General features: G+C 41.8%; 1 protein-coding gene across 2 annotated transcripts in view; it reads right to left on the reverse strand.

Moving 5' to 3' along the window:
• The window catches only part of LOC141073625 (short transient receptor potential channel 5-like), a 624006-nt gene that overhangs the window by 757 nt on the left and 601635 nt on the right, over window positions 1-21614 (reverse strand). Inside the window, exon 11 of one of the 2 annotated variants that reach the window (XM_073560935.1) lies at window positions 17768-18262. In XM_073560935.1, coding sequence (XP_073417036.1) covers window positions 17768-18262 — 495 coding nt within the window. Of the gene's footprint in view, window positions 1-16145; window positions 18263-21614 lie in introns of those variants that run through there. The other variant, XM_073560934.1, reaches the window with a different exon arrangement.

Genomic DNA, 21614 nt, shown 5'->3' on the forward strand with positions numbered 1-21614 from the left:
CTTGGGGGAGGTGGGTGCAATAATGGGGAATGTGCTTTCCTTTCTTAATCTTTTCTTTTAAAATGCATGCTATATACACAGTAATGAGCAGACATGGAGTAAGATGCTATCTGTGAGTGCAGTAAAGCAGGGTCTTGCAACCTATTTTTCTATCCTAGTTGGCCATGTTTGCAATGGCCACAGTATCCAATCCTGGTTTTTGGCATAAAACATACAGAATTCATCCAATACAGCTATTTGTATGAAGACTTAACATTATCCCTAATTATGAAAGTATCATAGCATCCACAATTGGTAGACAAATTGATTGTAATCTGATTTTACTTTACTTGGACATCACTCATTTTCCACTGAGTCTGTAAAACCACTTTGAATTTTTACAACCCGACTGCCGACATGATTACTTGATAAATTGATGGATCTTTTGTAGTGATGAGAGCATGCTTGGATAAGGCGTTGTCTGAGCTTGCTCGGGTGCTAACCGAGTGACTTTGGCATGCTCAAAAAATATGTTCTAGTCCCCGCACCTGCATGTCTCGTGATAGCTGCAACACATGCAGGGGTTGCCTGTTTGTTAGGAAATCCTTGCATGTGTGACTGCTGTTGAACAGTCAGAAGTCATGCACTCACGGGGACTCAAACATATTAATTGAGTAGGCCGAAGTCACTCTGTTAGCACCCGAGCATGCGCTTATCCAAGTACTTTTGCTCATCACTAATCTTTTGCAGTTTTTTCAGAAGCAGATATTGGGCCCAATTCATCACTTACATTTTTTTAATTTTTTGTCCTGTCATATGTTTTGCAGTTTTAGTGCAAAATTATTCAAAATGATGCCCTCTGATTCATGAATTTTGCACAAAGTAAGAAAGGCTATTTTATTTTCGTTTTACACCTTTCTAAGGGCAAAAATTTGCATGATTTGTTAAAATGTCGCACACAACGTTCATATTGGAGCAAAAAAGTTGTCCAAAAAATTCACTCCAGTCAGGGGGGGGTTGGAGAAGATTTGTACAAAAAATGGCTAACTTTTGTTAAAAAAATAAATAAATCTGCAAACATCTGAATTACAAAAGCCACAATGGTGAACAGAAAAAACAAAAACAAATGGACAAGAGGAAAATTAGACTATGAAAATAGGCGCAACTGAAAATGAAAATATGTAGGCATGCAAAAAAATGCAATAAAACTGGAAAAAGTAGACCTAAAATAGGTGCAAATGAAATAATGAATTATGCACATTCAGATCAGAATGCCCAAAAAAAAGCGTAGAATAGAGCTATCCTCTAGTGCCAGTTTGCCACAACTTTACCCCTAATGAACTGGCACAGAAGAATGTAATGCTATTTTGTCACTTTTATTGTAGGGTATGTGGAGAAGGGACCCTTGCACCAGCGCCCTTTCTCTAAAGGCCCTTTAGCACCTATGAAACACCTGTGAGTCACACAGTTTTGTTAATGGAAATGCTTACATGGTGATATTAATATTCTGGATAGTCTATATTTATATATGTTCAACAGTTCATGAAAGTGTTCAACCTTATTATACAAAGTTTTATTCCACATGAATAATTTGGAAAAAAATTCAAGGAAAATGATAATTTATTTTAAAAAAAAAAAATGCAAAATTAATGCAAAATGTATATATATTTAAAAGCCTGTATGGATGTGACACTATTGCCAATATACAGTATTCTGTTTTTCACTGATTTAGAATTCTAGCTTACATTGCATCACTTATATTTGCCTTTAAATTGTATTTGTGCAGGTGTAGATTTCTGCTGTTAATTTCCAGTAAGAAAAGCAACATATACTGTACCTTACAGTACATTGTATGTTTTTGAATACCATTGTATTAAAACAAGTGGTGAGTGGTGCTATTTTAGCATGTTGAATAAAAACCTCTGCATACGTCTAAATGTCACACTTTATCGACATGTTGGAAGAATTATATATCTTTGAATGGTGCAGGTGAATTCATGAACCTTGTAAATTTTGCATTCCAATCACGGACTGGATTTATTAAACATGCTGCACACAGTTGATGCTGTTTTTGCTCTTTTGGCATATGTTGGACTGCTAATAGTCAAGGGGCACATATACATTTAGGAAAATTTCCCAGCTTTTGCGTCTAAAATTTGCCCAAACACAATATCATGCATCGTCTAAGGCCTCTTTCACACTTCAGTTTTTTGCATCAGTTCACATCCGCCAAAAAGTCAGACAAGAGGATCCGATCTGAACTGATGTGAACGGATGGCACAGGATCCGTTTTCAGACGGATCCTGAAAATGAGGAAATTTAAAGGAAACGCTGGCCGGGAAGGGGGGAGAGAGAGAGAGAGAGAGAGATTTTTTTTTGTCCAGCACCCAGAAAGAATTTCGTGTTAAATTAGTGTCTGGAGGATCCGCAAGAAAAAAAAACGTTACAAGCTCTGTTTTGAAATCTTTGAGGATGGTGACGGACAGCAACTTTTGGCGGATCCGCAAAAAAAAGGATGCAACGGACGACAATCCGTCACAATCCGCCAGTAATGGAAGTCAATGGGGAAAAAAAACGGATCCTCAAAAGAAAATTGAGGATCCGTTTTTTTCAAAACCTGGCGGATTGTGACTGATTATAAAAAAACTGAAGTGTGAAAGAGGCCTAATAGTGACATCCGCCAACCTAAATGCTGTAACCAGTGTTGAATATTTTCTTTTTATCTACCGATTAGATGCAAGATGTACCGTAATTGCTATTCAGTCTGCATATTGGTGGGTGTGATCATCTTCTAATGTGTTACTGACAACATTTCATTATCTTATTTTATGTGCAAGGAAGTAGCACTTATAATTAATCTGTTTGTCGAAGTATCACACAGCAGCTCCCAGATGCCTGTATGTTTCACATTGAGAACACACATCTTTTTATGTTTTCAGTGCACCAATCAGAGGTGTGATTTAAGTCAACAAATGGAACTTAACATGTCTATCATGATTTTAGATTTTAAAGTAACACCAGCTATTTTTTTTCTCACACACTGTAATGCAAACTCTCATAAAATATTTTAATTCGTAATCTCCTTCATCCCACTTTAGTTGAATCCATGCATTTTGAATCTCTTCATTATGAACAGTTGATTAATGTTGTCTGTATTCCAGTTATCCTGATTAGACAGTAATTCAGGCTCAGACTTCCTGGAAACTACAGTATGTCATCACTTATAACATCGCTTGTGGCTGTTCCCAGACCCTTCTGCTCTTTACCCAGCCCTAAACGCCTTGTTTTTCTCTATCGCCCATGTTCAGTTGAAAATGCAAGTTGTCTTGTATAAGTAATAAAGGCCATACAATAATTATCTGCAGTTATAAACCTCTTCATTTGGCTTAATGTCAACACTATAAGTGCTGTGTACATAATCTCTAGTGTAATCTACTATTTTTAACAGATTAAACAGAAAAGCCTATCACAAGCAGGAGGCAGTGAAGAAAGGCTGAAACTGCATTACCTAAATTACATTGAGATTCTGCAGTGTGAAGAGATACATTATTGATCATCGGCTGCCATTTGATACTACTCTGAAGAAAGTGCAGTGTCACATTTGAAATGCTGTTATGACCAGTAGTATATTCAGTTAAAACTCTGCCTAGGCTGGGTGTCATAGTTCAGTAGTAATAGTAGTTCAGACATTCATGTGTATTGCCCACCTTACACATGAGAAGCCTTTTGGTTGAACGATGCTTTGACAGATTATCTTGCCTGGCTCTACCATACATTAGAGTGCTTGTTAAACTTGGTGCTACTGTGTTCTCTATAAGAGACCCTCCACCAGACAAGATTGGGCGATGGCTTCTTTCCAAGAGAACAAATGAATTGGGAGTGTGAAATTGGGCATTCCGGATTGATATCTCCCCAAGAAATTTTCAGGGGCTTCCATAAACATTGTTGGCTGAACCTGTCTGTATTGGCTAACATTAGTTTAATGGTTATGGGGATCTTAACGAATCAGAAAAACTATACTAGATTTCTAATTGGAGGTATTTGCTACTATTATTAGTATTACACCTACATAATTGGGATAAAATCTTGGAGCTGGGAATACCCCTTGAAGTGTACATGCAGAGAAATGATCTGTTACTGAATAGCACTCAGAGGAGAGGGAATTGTATATACATAAAATGTTACTTTAAAACTTTTTTTTTTAAAGTGTAAGCTCATCTTACTCTTCAACATGTCTGCTGACAGGAAACTATGTGAAATGACAGGTTTTCTTTTAACTACATATAAAAAAATGCAAGGTAAAAAGAAAAAACAAAACCCTGTTGCACTGCATTCACACATCCACGTGTCATTAGTCCATGATTTACAGACTAGTCACAGATCTCCCAGACCAAACTTGGCATATATGAAGCTGTCAAGTTTGGATAAGGAGGCCTGCATCACAGCCTTGGTACGTGAGTTCGGTATTACTTAAATGTCTGAATCCTTGAGACTTGTAAATCAGCAGAGTATGTGTCTGCACATTTAATTTTTACCTAGCCATAAGAATGTCATGTTTCATAAGCAGTGCATTAAAAAAAGTTATCACTCTCACAGACTGATAGTCCAACTTTCTCCACTAACAAACCCCCACATGACCCAGGGACACAGCCTTATTTTTGCAGTTATAAAATAGCCGCAACACTGAACTGGGTTGTTGTGTTGGCCATACTATATCATTTAAAACTGGCATCTGATTTAAAAAAAAATCCTTAGTGGTAATAAAATTGCCCCCCCCCACATTCTTTATTTTCAACAGTCTTTGCTACTTTTTACAGAAAGGCATATTCTCACTTGCCGATTGCTGCCTTTCGATCAGAGCGGACTACTTGCGTACCGGACGATCTTCCGATGAGCACAGGCTCTGACACAACAATGGGTTCCTAATACAACAAGACCTCAAGTGACCAGTAAAAGATGACTCCATTCTAGCCACGTTTGCCACAGAGGTCTATTTCTTGCAAGTTCATTCACAACCTATTATACATTGTTAATGATATGTCTTGTGTGCACAGTGATCCTACTAAAAGCAAACTAAATGTACAAGTCCACAGGTTCTTTATAACTCTATCATGGACCTAAGGAACCCCAGTTGGACCCTGCCAATAGGGTTACATAAGGTAATATTATGTACTATCTCATGACATATTTTGCAGGGTCCAGTACCACTTATCCAGTGAACAGAGGAGCTAAACCCATAAATTTTACTTGGCATAGTGTTGCTCTTGGCGATTTGATGTGCGTTGGGTAGAAGAGTTTCCTGTATATTGGGTGGCGAACACCATTTTGCAGAGGAAAAATCTTCATTTTTAGGTTGATTTTACATGGCTGCGTAATGTGGTCCATGTTCGAGTCAGAATATCTAACTGTCTTATGGGCACATATGAGGCAGTTAGGGCACGTTAGGAGAGCCGGTGGTTGTGCCAGGTATTCTGATCCGAGCACGTGAATACAGACTCTGCGAAACAGTCTTAGGCTAGTTTCACACTAGCGTATGGCAGGGATGCGGACTTTGTGAAGCTCTGCCCACTGCCGTGCCTCCTCCGTTCAGTTCCACCTAAGTCGGCATGCGGCCTGCGTACCCTATCTTTAGCATTGTGTATGCAGGCCATGCCAATGTATGCGGATGCCTCCGCATGCCTCGTTTTGACGGTGCTGCGACCTGTGCCAAGCACCCTGTGTTGGATTTTGTTGCGGTCGCCGCACCGTCAAAACGACGCATGTGGAAGCATCTGCATACATTGGCATGGCCCATGTACCCAATGCTAAGATAGGTACACAGGCCACATGCCGACGTAGAAGGAGCTGAACGGAGGAGGCGCTGCAGTGGGCAGAGCTTCACAGAGGAAGTCCACATCCCTCCGCAGCTCTGCCATACGCTAGTGTGAAACTAGCCTTAGGACGCAGTCCTGGAGGGGGTGGATGGTGAGACAGTGTCAAAGTGTAATAATTTGTACACTTTATAAATGTTTGCATTTTTATAACAGCTCATATGTGACTCTATCTTCTGGAAACAGTTTAAAGGGAACGTGTCAACAACAAAAAAAAAAATGGTATTTATCAGCAGCCAAAGTGGTAATCTGCAGGTGAATACTGGTTCAAACATGTGCAGGTGTACACTTGGAAGTAGAGCTGCAGGGAGAAAATTAAGTTATATTTTCATTGAGCCACTGACTTTTATTCCTCTGGATGACACTGATGGGTACAGTCAGCGATCACTACACAGTAAATCCGTGATTGAAGCTGATTTGATCACCAAACCTCTCCCATAAATCTATAGTTTTGGTGGCATTTCCAGCCATTTAACCCTGACAATATTCTACATGTTACTATAGTTTGTACATTACAAATTAAAACTCATCCCCCAAGTTACTGTATCAGATGTCTATAGTTCTGCAGATTTCTCAGTATGCATTTCTACTTTTCTTGTTTTTCTTCAGCCTTTTCTTTAATGATTTTGTTCATTAACTTTATATTTCAATGTTAAAGCAAAGATGAGATGCATTAAAAGGCCACGGTCACACGTTGAGTTTCTGGTCAGTATTTTACCTCAGTATTTGTGGGCCAATCAGAGGAAAAATATAATAGAAACAAGTCACCATTTCTGGATTTATCATCCTCTCCTGGATTTGTCTTACAGATACTGAGGTAAAATACTGACCAGAAACTCAACGTGTGACCGTATGGAGTTAAGCTTTATAGGAAACCGTGATATGTAGAAGCTGAAACTAACTCCCTCATGGATTGATCAGTGAAAAATATATTTAAACATTTATTTATATTTTGATATGTCTAGTGTAGAATTATAGAGGTTTTCCCCTATCAAATGTTGGTAAAAAAAATTGTGCTTGCCGGAACGCTCCCCAGTCCAGCGCTGTGTATTCACCACTGTTCCGGTGAGTGTGTATAGTCTGCAGCAGTAGTGTCACGTCAACAGAGCTGCAGCCAATCACCTATCTCTGTGGCTTTGCCGAGGTAGACAGCACAAGCCATTGAGCTGAGTGATAGTATCGACAGATATTTCTATAATCTTTACTTTAGAGATATGTGACTTTCTGGGGAATTATCCCTAGTTTTCTGTTATATGAAAGAACTGAAAAACAGGTCTGTAAAGTAAAGAAACATTGTACTATTCAATTGTGGTTTGCATCATTTTGCCAGTAACTATGCAAGACTATTATTTCCATCAAGGTTTCAGAGAATGCCAAATTAAGGCTCTGACAGCAGTGTGAACAGGGCCGTATAATGTTGCTACCATAAGCTGTAGAATAAGAAAAATCTACCAACATACTGTAAATACACACGTAGACAAAATTGTTGCTACTCCTCTGTTAACAAGTAAGATAAACCCACAATGGTCACTGAAATAACTTGAAACTGACAAACGTATTTTTCAATTTTAAATTTAATTAAATATCAACCAATGACAATGGGAAATTGATTTTGAACTCTGGTTCAACAGAAAATAAAAAGCTAATGAAAGTGGATTGGAAAAAAATTGTTACCCTCAAGTTAATATTTTGTTGCACAACCTTTTGAGGCAATCACTGCAATCAAACAATTCTTGCTCCTTATGACCCAGGTGTGACAGTTGCCTTCTCTGGACTGCAGGTTTCAGTTTCTTCCACAGATGTTCTATAGGATTTAGATCACGGCTCATAGAAAACACTTCAGAATAGTCCAATGCATTGTTCTTGGCTGTTCATAGCTATGTGTCTGGGTCATTATTCTGTTGGAGGACTCATAACTAGAGATGAGCGAATATGTTCGGGAAACGATGGCCGAATCCGAATGTGTCATATTTGTGCCATGTTCGTGCAGATTTTATGTTTGATTGTTTCTGAATATAATCGCTCATCTGTACTCTAATGGCGCTTGGCTATGTTCGGCAAATATCGCAATTACGGCGATTGTAATACAGCCGAATATTGAAATAGTCGCTCATCTCTACTCATGAGCTATGACTCACACCAAGTTTTCTAACACTGGATAGCACCAGGTCGCTCCAAAGTGCCTTGATAGTCTTAATATTTCATAGAACACTGCACAGATAAGACACCCTTTGCCAGATGTAGCCTCAAAACTTAACAGCTTCCTCCATGTTTCACAATAGGCAAAACGGTCTTTTTTTTTGTATGCTTCATTTTTGTGCCTGTGAACATAGAGCTGATATGACTACAAAAAGCTCCAATTTTGTCACATCTGTCCAAAGGACATTCTCCCAGAAGCTTTATGGCTTGTCAATATGCATTTTTGCAAATTCCGGTTTCACTTTTTATGATTTGTTTTCAGCAGTGATTTCCCCCTCGAACATCTTCCACTTCCACTTTTGGCCAAGCCAGCAATGCAAGGTGCTATCTGACACTGATGTACCTTGAGCTTGGAATTTACCTCTAAACTCTTTGGAAATTGTTCTTGGCTTTCAGTTCGTATTATCAGTCTCTTCAATTTTCCTCTTGTGGCCACGTCTAGGGAGGTCGGTTACAGTACCATAGACCTTAATCCTTCAGAATATGTGAAACTGTGGTAACAGGAACATCAAGCTCTTTGGAGATTCTTATCTTTACCTTTAACATGTTTGTCTATAATTTTCTTTCTAATCTCCTAAAACTATTTTCTCCTAAGCTTTCTTTGGTTAATGTACAGTGTATTACCCGCCATGATGGCAAACCGCAGAGTGACTACTTATCACTAGAGTTGAGAGAAATGGGTCGGCCAGATTCATAAGTCGCCGACTTATGGCAAAGTCGGGTTTCGCCGACCGAAACCCAACCACAGCGTGAAGTCAGCCGTGCGGTCTGCAAAACGAGAGCCGAAGTCTGATTTCCCAGAATGCTTGCACGTGACTTTTCAGCCACTGAGCAAGGACGTACACTGTGGGCAACGAGATGACATGTGCAGCGTCCGGGGAGAGAGAGAGATTTTGCGCACTTTAAAAAAGCGGTCCGGCATGTAGGTGTGTTTACTGTCCTCCACTCCCAGCTGACTTTGCTTCCCCATTGACTTGTATTGGGTTTCGTGTTTCAGTCAGACCTTCGACTTTTCTCGATAGTCGGTCGATTTCGTTCGACTCGACTTTTGAGGAAATTGGGTTTCATGAAACCCGACTCGACCCTAAAAAGGCAAAGTCGCTCATCTCTACTTATCACCCTTTGAAAAAGGTAGACTGACTTATTACAAATGTCTAGACATCTGTTATGCTAATTACGGGGCACTCCTTCCTTTCTTGTGTCCCATTTGTCCTATTATTTTCAGTCTTTACTTGGGGTACCTTCATTTTTGTCCACATGATTTTCTGTAGTATTTTTTTTTGCTGTTGAATCTCAATTCAAAACCAATATCTGATTTTCATTAGTTGATATTCGGCAAATTTAAATTGAAAATGACTTTTGTCACTTTCAAGTTATTTAAGTGACCACTGCTTATTTTTATTTTACCAGAAGGGCACCAAAATTTTGTCTACTTGTGTGACTCTAATGTAACTTTGATTATGGAATGTTTAACATAAAAACTTTCCTTGCAGGAATCCCCGTATTCATGTCACCATCATGGCCTGCTACAGTGTATGTTAGGCTAGTTTCACATTAGCGCTTTTTTGCGCAGCACATCGTGCGTGTCCATGCGCATGCGTCATGCGTGCCTATCTTTAACATGGGGGGCGCATGGTCTTGCGTTCGTATGCATCTGTTTTTTCAAGGTGTGTGCCTAGGCGCGCCAGACGCAACCTGTTGCATTTTTTTGTTTTTTAAAATAACGCATGCGCACACTTGTGCACGGAATGCAACAAAATAACGCATTAGTGTATGGGAACGCCGGCGTGCGCATGGACATGCGTTTGCGCTTTCGTGCGCATGCGCCTTTGGCGTAAAAATGTGTAGACACTGGTTTTAACCCCAAGAGAAATAATGCGCATAAAAAAGCAAAAGCATGCAAAAACGCATGATGCGTTTTTTGCATGCGTTTCTATTGCACAGTATGTGCTGCGCAAAAAAACGCTAATGTGAAAGTAGCCTTACATAGGCATGCAGATATATGAACCCTACATGTGATTGCATCTTATCTTGTACCTGCCGTAAATAGAACATATGTAAACTAAGGTATGAACTTTGAACTTAAATACGTACATTTGCATATTTTAATTGCCTAAACGGCAAAAATCATGAGAAAAATTTAAATTATTTATTAAAATGGTGACATTTGTGTGATTTCTCTATCTGCATATGAGCAATATGTGTGAAAATAGGGAACTGATAGGCACATATATGCTGTATGTAAAAATGCTTTCTGTGATGCCCTCTCGACCTGTAGAATGACTGAATGCACAAGTTTTGCAGCAGCAGTGTGGGACAATACACTTAGGCTGGTTTCACATTAGCGCATTTTCAGCGCGCGCACGGCCGGGGGTAGCTCCGCCCCCGAGCCGGCTCTCTGCCCGGCGTGCCCGCCCCTTGCTTGTAGCGCCGCCTCCTAGCGGACAGCAGCGCCTGCGATCGGCGCACCCTATCTTTAGCATAGGGTGCGCCGATCGTGCGCAGGCCGTGCGCTAGTTGCGCTTTGACCTGCGCTGCGCACTTTTGACGGTGCGCCGTGCGCGCCAAAATCAAACTTTTCGGATTTTGGCGCGCACGGCGCACCGTCAAAAGTGCGCAGCGCAGGTCAAAGCGCAACTAGCGCACGATCGGCGCACCCTATGCTAAAGATAGGGTGCGCCGATCGCAGGCGCCGCTGTCCGCTAGGAGGCGGCGCTACAAGGAAGGGGCGGGCACGCCGGGCAGAGAGCCGGCTCGGGGGCGGAGCTACCCCCGGCCGTGCGCGCGCTGAAAATGCGCTAATGTGAAACCAGCCTTAAATGGTTACTGTCATTTCAACAATCTTTGCATAAATCAATAGTAGAAGAAAATAAGAAATTTTCTAATATTCGAGAAATATGCTTCTATCTCCACTTATGAGCCACTTCTTCCCCACCTGTTCACTTAAAAGGAACCTGACAGCTGATACTTGCTGCCCAAACCACAGGCACCCTGTATCAAACACTGGCTGTATGATATCAGCCATATATATTTCACTCTGAAATACTACTATGTTTAAAGAAAAACTTAGTTTAAAGAGACTTAATTTGAACTGTCATTCTGTGCTGACAAAGTCCTGCCAGTGGATAACCTTACAACCGTTCTGACCTGTGTTGCTGTGAATCCAGCACTGCAGTGATGTATAACTGAAGCTTGAAGCTGCAGCAGGATCTGCCTGTGACTCACTGTACTGAGATCTCTTCATTGCTTCTCCAACTTCTCTGTGCTCGCAGTCCACCATTCTTTGGCAAAAACAGACCTGAGCTGTTTATCTTTTTTTTTTTTTTTTTTTTCCCCCCCAGAGTGGAAAGTGAGTTACTGACAGCTCGCTTGCAGTGATAGCCACAGGCATTACGGATTATACACTGGCTATATGATTTCAGCAGATATTGTTGACTCTGAAATGCTGCAGGGAAAAAACACTGGGGACCCTATTGTCTGACTAGTCTCCTATGTGACCCAGTATCAAGTGGCTTTTAAAGGGACTCTGTCAGTAGAGAATGACTGTTCAAACCAGGTACAGGCACTCGGTGCTTCACGGTGGAGCCAATCATTTAAATACACCTTCCCACCTGCTTACTTTGCCTATCTCCACCCATCTCTGACTATATAAAGCCAGGGCTGTTAATCAAATAAAGGGGGAGGTGGTGGAGATAGAGTGAAAACAAGCAATTGCAAAGGTGAATTTAAGTGACTGGCCCCCATCGTGAAGCACCGAGTGCCAGTACCTGGTTTGAACACTCATTCTGTACTGACAGAGTCCCTTTAAAAGTCACTTGATACTGGGTCGCATAGGAAACTAGTCAGACAAGAGGGTCCCCGGTGGTTTTTCCCTGCAGCATTTCAGAGTCAATAATATTTGGCTGCAATCGTACAGCCAGTGTCTGATATATAATGCCTGTGGCTTTCACTGCAAGCAAACTGTCAGGTTCTCTTTATCTCACTTACCACTCTGAAAACAAAACAAGATAAACAGCTCAAATCTCTTTTGGCCAAAGCATTGTGGACTGCTAGCACAGAGAAGGCGGAGGAGCAATGAAGTACAGTGAGTCACCAGCAGATCCTGCTGCAACTTCAAGCCTCTGTTTTACATCACTGCGGTGCTGGATTCACAGCCACACAGGTCAGAACGGTTGTAATGTTATCCATGCTTTTGTTTCTTCTGTCTGTGTGGTACAGAGAAAGAAAAGCACAACTCCCTGATTTTGTGTGCTGTGTATGGGAGATATCAGTGCAGGTAGTTTCCATCCACCCGCTCAGAGAGAACTGAAAATAAGAACCTACAGAAAAGAAAACTAGTGGGAAGTGAAGGGTACAAGTCACAGCCAGAAAGAGTGGTATGCCTCAGGCACACACACGACAGCTAATTTACCGTAGTTACCTGAAATGAGAAATAATTACGCTTTTATCATAAATCAATTTATCCTATAAAGTACATGAGCTTTAAAAATTGCAATGCTCTTAATGTGATATCCTCTCTGTGTAGACCTCTGGGAGAAGATTCACATGATCTCACAAAATGTTAATAAAAGAGAATATTATTGTGATCTTCTGCAGGTAGAAAGTTATCTTTTATATAGACATGATTTTACAAATGAGTCATTCAAACGTTGGTTATTTTAATTTTTCTATCATAAAGAACACTTTACACTCCTTGTATGACTTTTTTTCATTCCTGCTCCCCTTTACAATGTGTAGCAAAAATAAGCGTAGAAGAAACATTAAGAATTTTTGCACTTTTATTTACATTCTTAAAGTGCCCCTTTGGGGAAAAAGCTGATGCATGCATGGAGAGTTATTTCCTGCACAGGTTCCCAGGTGGCCCATCACAGCCTCAGGACATGCAGCCATGCTGAAAGACCCCGATGGATCTCTGAAAGACTGGTAACCAGGTGAGGATTACATTGAGGCAGGCAGTTTCCCTCAGGGCAAGACTGGAGCTTGCAGCTTTTTCCTTAGAGGGCCACTTTAAATTTGCACTTTTTTGGCAAATGCTCAGTCACCCTGAGTTATATATCTAGTCCTATCCAGACTAATGAGTGCTAATAACTAGTGGACAACATTTTAGGTGCCAGGTTTGAATAACTAGATATAATGGTGTTATTAAAATACCATTTTTTATTTACTCAACAAACAATATTTCTCAGAATTATACATCCCAACCTTACCCATAGTTAAAACCCAGGCAATTGATACCTCAAGAGCTCTAGGACCTATTGACTGTATCAATAGTCTTTGTACACAGTAGTGTCTGTGTTATCCCTCTGATCACCAATCTTTGTGTTTTATAATTTTGTTTGACTTAATTTTGCTGAAAATGTGATGGTGCTTTGTTTACAAACAACTTAATTGGAGCTGCACGTCCGGCTTCTGATATTTCAATGGACAGACAAAATTAAGTAAAATGACATATATTTAGTGCAAAGGTTCATTGCTTCTTACATTATAGCTGGACTGTGAAAAATTAATAAGCTTGGTTGAAGATTTGTATAGTCTTTACGTATTGAAATACTATCAAGAATACACAGAGAAGTCATATTAGCTAGTTCCCCTAAAATAGGTATAAAAGCTCATGAGTGGGTGCTGTATCTTGGACATGTTCTTGATTGGTAATTTAAATTAATCGCCTGATGTTAGATAATGATTCCTATTCATCTTCCTTCTCATTGCCGAATGGAGCTTTGAGGAGGACTTTTGTTCTTTTTACCCAGGTTCCTGTAGTAAAGAAGGCGTATATGCTAGAGTTGAGAAAAAAAGACTATCTGCCCTGGTTTGGCAGCCGGACTAGTGCAATCTTCCCTTTTGCAACCAGCATCCTTAGCCTCTGGCATTTACCAGGCCCCGCAAACATCATAACATGCGTCATGACATTGTGGGGTCTAGTAAATGCCAAGGATGAAAAAGTGAAGACTTCACTGATCCAGCTGTCATTGAGGACCAGAGTAGATGCCAGACCATGGCAGCACAAATTTTTGCTCCACTCTAATGGCCACTATCAAAACTATATCAAGCTTGTTAATTTTATAATTTTGACAAACCAATACAAATATTCATGTACTAAACATGGAGTTTGGATATTTTTGCTTTTACCATTAGTAAACAACTAAATTAAATATTTAACATAAATAATGTGTTTATTAAATTATCTTTACATTTCTGCACATATATAAATAATTTTTTAACCATGCTTAAAGAAGCCCTCATATACAGACTTTTTTTATCTCTAAATCTGTGTATAGGTATGTGCATGTAGTGTAGCATTAGTGTGTTAATAAACTCATGTAACGCTGCCTTATGCGGAAACCAACGCCATTCTGCTTCTGTTCTGAGTAATGTCACCACTCTTCAGACTCTCCGGGTCACACTGTACTTTGTAAATTCGATAATGTAAGCCTGTGGAGAGTCCGAACAAAGGTAAATAGACATACATTGTAAAAGATTTAGAGCTCACATACATAGATTGAGCCAGAGAGTCTGAAAAACTGTGATGGCACTGGATACCGGAGAAGGTGGTGGTGGTGGATGTGTAAATTAACACATAGATTTATTAAAAATAAAATTTTCATAGGAGGGCTTCTATAAAGCAAACCATTCTCTGCTGTGCCTCAAGGGCTCAAGTTTATTTTAATTCCATAAAAAACAAATTGTAAATTATTCCCAATTTTCAAACAAATGTCCAATCTTGGCCTTGTTACAATGGAAAAATGTATTTGCAAAGAATCATCGTTCTCTCCGCCCATAAGATATGTGGACAGTGGCTGGTAGATGGCCAATACATAAGCCATATTTGTTCCCTACTAGAACTACTTCTTAAAGAGGCACTACCATGAAAGTTTTTATTCTTTTAATATATTGCAATCATCATATTATACAGCACGATGTACTTACAATTGTTCAATGTGCATTTCTATCCAGTTAATTCTTCCATTTCCCATTAGGTCTATGACATCACTTGATTAAAAAAACTAGCTGAATCCTTGTAAGCTCAATGTAGAAACAGGAGGTAAATTTTCAATGCTCAAGTCATGAGTCCCTGCAAAACTCTATGGCAGGGGGAGGAGGGAGCAGCTGGATCAGGATTTGAAGAGGGGGTGATAAAATCAGGGACAAGAGACTTCCTGTTTCTACATAGAGCAGAGAAAAGAGAAGAATTTCCTGGGAATAAAGGCAAAATGAGCAACTGAAACTACACAGTGCGATATAATATTATTGTAATATATTAAGAGGATAAAAACTTTTATGGGAGTGCTTCTGTAATCATTCTTCCTATTCATTTACTGGAATTGTAGATTGGATATAATTCTTATCTACCATATTTTTCAGACTATAAGATACACTTTTTCCTCCAAAAATGTGAAGGAAAATGGGGGGTGCATCTTATAGTCCGGATGTACCGGCTTTGGCTGTGCTGGGGAGGTGGGAGAGAGGCAGCAGGTCACAGAGGCAGAAGCCGGCTGCTGCGGCTAACTCCTGTGCCTGCTGCTAAAGAAAAATGAATATTCATTGCATTTCATTCCCATGGGCCTGGAGGATAAATATTCATATCTCTTTACTAGCATCCTGGTATGATTGGCCCCCAACACAGTCCTGGTATGCAAGGCCCCATCCTTATCCTGGCATGATTGACCCCCACCCCTATCCTGGTATGCATGGCCCCATCCGAAAAACATATATATATATATATATATATATATATATATATATATATATATATATATATATATAAAACATTACACTTGCCTTCCCAGCACTCCCTCGCAGCATCTTGCTCCGATGGCAGCAGCTGTTTTATGCTTGTAAGCGACACATGGCAGGGGGGTCATGCGCTGCTTTTAAGCCGAAGGGCAGCTGCTGGAATACTCACTGCTCTGCACGCTGGGAATGTATGTGTGGAGAGCAGTGAGTATTCATTGCATTTTAATGGTGAGCAGAGTGTCAGCCGAAGCCTTCCTGCAGCTGCCAGCAGTCATGTGTACCACTACTAAAAGGAATATTCACCACATTTCACGCCCATGGGAGTGGAATGAGATGAATATTCATTTCCGCTGGCATCGGAACAAGATGCTGCGAGGGAGCGCCGGGAAGGTAAGTATAATGTTTTTTTTTTTTTTATGTTTTTGGATGGGGCCACGCATACTAGTATGGGGGTGGGGGCCAATCATACCAGGATAAGGATGGGACCATGCATACAAGGATGGGGATGGAGGTCAATCATACCAGGTTAAGGACTGGGCCCTGAATACCAGGATAGGGATGAGGCCATGCATACTAGGAGGAGATCCGTCCCTGCAAACCAGGATAGGGAGATGAGGGCGACCCTTCCTACCAGGATAGAGATGAGGGGGCCAAGCATAGCAGGCTAGAGATAAGGGGGACATGCCTAACAGGCTAGTGATGAGGAGGCCATGCATGCCAGGATGGGGATGAGGGGGACCATGTGCATCAGGATGGGGTTGAGGGGACCCTATATACCAGAATACGGAATATTAAGTAAAGAATTGACCACATTTTTTGCTTCATTTTTTTTTCCTGATTCTCTCCTCTAAAAACTAGGTGCATCATATAGTCCGAAAAGTACGGTATGTAGTAGTGCTTTCAAAGCCATAGAAACTTGTTCCCGAGTTCTTGAGTTAATAAACAATTTTTATCCATAAAAGACCAAGCAGTCTGCTAATTTAGCAAATTTAGGTGTATAATGTTAGCGAGCACTGATCTCAATAAAAAATGGATCAACAATACAATTGCAATGTTGATCCAAATGTTGGAGGATTAGAGAATACTCTTACATATAAAAGTTGAAATATATTTTTGACCCACCTCCTCCAATTCCTGAAACATTTCCGCAATGTTACTTCTATTGTATAATGCCACATCTGTGGTTCAGACAATACCACAGAGATAAATCATAGGAATACACTGTAGTACAATAACCATTCCATTTATAGTATTTAAATTTAGTTCTAAGGTGCTGGGAGAAGAGGTCGTAAGATTAACAACCCTTAAGAATAAGCTAATACCTGTAACCAGCTTGACAAACCGTATTTTTTGTGCAAACATGTCAAAACCCATGCTGCTGGTGGAAATCGCTATAGAAAATTTGAAATTATGCATCAGAAAAGATAATTTTGACTAAATATCAAGAGAAATCTATCTATTGGCACACTGTTATATTGTAGTGCAGCTCCAATTTGCTACACATTTTCTGCATTTCCCTTTAGTGTTCTTCAATAGTCAGAAAGCCCTGCTGATGCTGAACGACTAACATGAAAGCTTAGACACAGCTTAGTAAGCTTTGATATAAAAAGCAAACGAAAATGGTAAAAAAATATTGCAAAATAGATCGCTGTTAATGGACTTCCACACTCAGCTATGTGAATGGGAAGGGATTCCTACCTTATTTAATGCTCTGTAAAAGGAAATTGTTACAAATCTATAGTTGCTAAATTTTACAGCAGTCCTATATAGTTATCTTATAGTCTTGTCGTGACCTGCTCCTCCTGCCCGTCTTTCCACTTGTTGATGAGCAGATCACATGCTTCTCCCCATGACTCAAACACATCCTCTGTTGAGTCTATCAACTTGGCATTAGAAGAGCAGAGGTCGGAAGCACAGTGCAGGGAGCTGGTATGAACAGGAGTAGCATCCTGACTTATTCCCCCAATGCTCCCATCTTGACTCACCTCATTGAGGTTAATTTCACTATTAGAGCACTCTGGCTCTGGATCAGTTTGCTTTACATCCTGCCACATGTAATGAGGCTGGACGAGACCATCAGAGATGGTATATACTGCTTCACTAGCAGGTTCTGGCATGTGTCCATTCATCTTGGAAAAAAGTAAGCCCAGTCTTTTAAAGGACTCCTTCTTGGAGCTTGAAAGCCTCTGGAGTTTGTTGCCGTTTCGAATAAAGGAACGCTTATTAATGCCATTACTTTTGGGAGCATCTTCCATTATCTCAATCCCAGACATTGTTTTAAAGAGAGCTGAGACGTTAAAGTCTTTTTTTTTGTTGGCTACATTGAAGGACACACTTTTTGCCTTAGGCCTTTCTTCTGGCACTTCTTCTTTTTGGGACACCTCTGTGCTGCTGGTGGAATAGCTTCTCCTTGGAGGTTTCCTGTTTCCTAGAAGGTCAAGCACTTCATAGCGGAAGCTGGAAATGTCTTGTTTTAATTCCTGCAGGTACAAAGCAAATTTATAAAAGAACATTGAAAAGTGTACTGAAGACAATCCTAGTTTTTTTTTTTTTGTTTTTTTTTAACTAATTTCGTTTATTCTTAGGTTATTTCCTAAAAAAAATTCTGAATCTCTTTAACCAATTGGTATGATTATAATAGTGGGTACTGGCCCGTAATTATAACTTACTGTGTCCAAGGTGATAAAAAATTCCAGCATTAGCACAAATATATAAATTGGCACATTAAAAAGTCAATGTGATAGCATTTGTGTGCTACAAGGATTTCTGTGAGATATTGTTTAAGCAAAGTAAGTGCTTCTTGAGAATCACATATCATCTTGCAGAATTGAAAAGCTTCTGAAATATGGGTAAATGAGACATCCAAATACCATAAGTATAATGTGATTTGCTGTTAAAACAGACAGAGGAGGAAGGTTATATTTTTAAAAAAAATTTTGAGGAATTATTTTTTAGAATTTGTTCTCAACAGATAGGCAAAATAGTTTTACCCCTGGTACGGTGAGACTTATTCTTTTACCATCACAGCAATACGAGTACTTCTGTAAGATGGCTTTCTACTCTGCGGCTGGCTTGATGCATCTAGATTGCAAGGTGTGAATACGGACCCCAATGTCCAGAACTCTGTCGGGTCTCCTGACCAAAACTCAATATTCTCATAAGAGGCTGTTGCTTAGATCAGGAGACACACCTCCCTTGCTTGGTCCGTGAAAGTCAGATGCGTGAAGCCAGCGTTATTAAAACTTTGGATCGGGAAGAATCGAAAGAAAAAGATTATCTGGGGATGCCCTTAAAATTAATATATATATGGGCAGGGGAGAAAACAAAAGAGAATATGCATACAGGATGGCAGGGGATCAAAGCTGCTGCTTTTGTGAGGTAAAACATTTCCCTGCTTATTTAAAAACAAGCTTTACCTCACAGAATCAGCAGTGATCCCATGCTGTCCTGTCTGTATACTCTTTTGCTTCCTCCCCTGCCCAGGAGATGTGGTATGAACAGACCCTGTTCCTGTACAATAATATATGAAACATGGGTGTACCTACCATGGTGCGGGGGGCAGCTGCCCCCTCTAGAAGCAGGGGCGCACAATGAAAGAACGTGGAGAGCGGCCAGCCAAGCGGCCACACACAGCTGACATGTGGCAGGCGGGACTCACTGCAGAGCAAGCTGAGACCCGTGGCATTGCTATGGCACCCGGCGGCGCACTTGGATTGGATCCGGCTGGGGTTCAGACAGGGTTCAGAGGTGTGTCATGTACAGAGGCATATCCAGGGGGGGCAGCCAGGGTAGTTTCCCCGGGCGCAGCCAGCAGGGGGTGCAGTCGGGCCGCCTAATGCAGCCATCCGCAGTGTCTTCCCCCGGCGGCTGCTCTCTGCCGCTCCCCGTCTTGTGAGTCGGCTGTTCTCTGTGACGGCTGTCAAGCTGACAGCTGGCACACGGGCGCAGAGAAGGAGGCCGCGCCAGCTCCCAGGGATCAATCATACTGACATCTATACAGACGCCAGTACAATTGAAGCTCTGTCCGCTGGGTCAGAGCAACGTCAGCAGCATGATCAGGTCATGTGATCACGCTGCTGACGTCTCTCCCTGGCGCCCAGAGCGAACACTGGTGGTAAGTGTGCTCCTCTGTGGAGCTGAAGAACCACCGAAGATGGAGGGGTGTTAATGAGTGAGGGGGTTAATGAGTGGGGGGTTAATGACTGGAGATGAGGTTAATGTGTGGGGGGTTAATGAGTGGAGATGGGGGTTAATGAGTGGAGGGGTTAATGAGTGGAGATGGGGGTTAATGTGTGCGGGTTAATGAGTGGAGATGGGGGTTAATGTGTGTGGGTTAATGAGTGGAAATGGGGTTAATGTGTGGGGGTTAATGAGTGGAGATGGGGGTTAATGAGTGGAATTGGGGTTAATGTGTGGGGGTTAATGAGTGGAGATGGGGGTTAATGTGTGGGGGGTTTTGGAGTGGGGGAAGATGGGGGTTAATAAGTGGGGATGGGGGTTAATGAGTGGGGATGGGGGTTAATGAGTGGGGATGGGGGTTAGTGTGTGGGGGTTAATGAGTGGGGATGGGGGTTAAAGAGTGGAGGTGGGGGTTAATGTGGGGGGTTAATGAGTGGGGATGGGGTTAATGTGTGGGGGGGTACATAATGTGTGGGGGGGATTTGAGAGTAGGGACAGGGGGTATTGAGTGGGGATGGGGGATAATTAATGTGTGGGGGGATTTGGGATGGGGGTTATTTAATGTATGTGAGAGATTTGGAGTGGGGATGGTGGATTTAATGTGTATGGGGATTTGGAGTGGGGATGGGGGTACTTAAAGGGAATCTGTCACCTGGTTTTGGCGGGCTATATAAATGAGGTCTGTCCGGTCTGATGGGCGGTGTTTCAGATCTCTGCCACCTCCCCATCCTTGGCCGCCGTCCGCAGTTTTTTCATGAATAGGAGTAGGTGTCTGCCATCTTTCATGTGTGCGCCAAGCATTCTTGGCACGCGCAGTATGCTTGGCCCAACTGCGGGCAAAGCCAAAAAGCCTTACTGCGCATGCACCAGTTAACTAAGCCCGAGAAGTATTTTGCTGGCATTGCGATAGCACCCGGCAGCGCACTGGGATTGGATCCGGCCGGGGTTCAGACTGGGTTCAGAGGTGTGTCATGTACAGAGGCGTATACAGGGGGGGCAGCCGGGGCAGATGCCCCAGGCGCAGCCAGCAGGGGAGCGCAGTCGGACCGCCTAATGCAGTGGTCCGCAGTGTCTCCCCCCAACGGCTGCGTTCTGCCGCTCCCCGTCTTGTGAGTCGGCTGTTCACTGTGACGGCTGTCAAGCTGACAGCCGACAAACGGGCGCAGAGAAGGAGGTCACTCCAGCTCCCAGGGATCAATCATACTGGCGTATGCACCGGTTAACGAAGCCCCGGAAGTATTTTGCTGTGTTTCGGGGCCTAGTTAACCGGCGCATGTGCAGTAAGGCTTTTCGGCTTTGCCCGCAGTTGGGCAAAGCATACTGCGCGTGCGCGAGCCAAGAATGCTTAGCGCATGCACGAAAGATGGCGGACACCTACTCCTATTCATGAAAAAACGGCGGCCAAGGATGAAGAGGCGGCAAAAATCCGAAACACCGCCCATTGGACCGGACAGACCTCATTTAAATAGCCCACCAAAATCAGGTGACAGATTTCCTTTAATGTGTGGGGGGATTTGAAGTGGGGATGGGGGGTGATTTAATGTGTGTGAGGGATTTGGAGTGGGGATGGGGGATTTAATGTGTGGGGGGATTTGGAGTGGGGATGGGGGGTACTTAATGTGTGTGGGGGATGGGGGGATTTGGAGTGGGGAT

Source organism: Dendrobates tinctorius, unplaced genomic scaffold (assembly GCF_039654945.1).
Source record: "Dendrobates tinctorius isolate UK_male_01 unplaced genomic scaffold, ASM3965494v1 ptg000309l, whole genome shotgun sequence".
In the NCBI taxonomy this organism is placed as follows: Eukaryota; Metazoa; Chordata; class Amphibia; order Anura; family Dendrobatidae; genus Dendrobates; species Dendrobates tinctorius.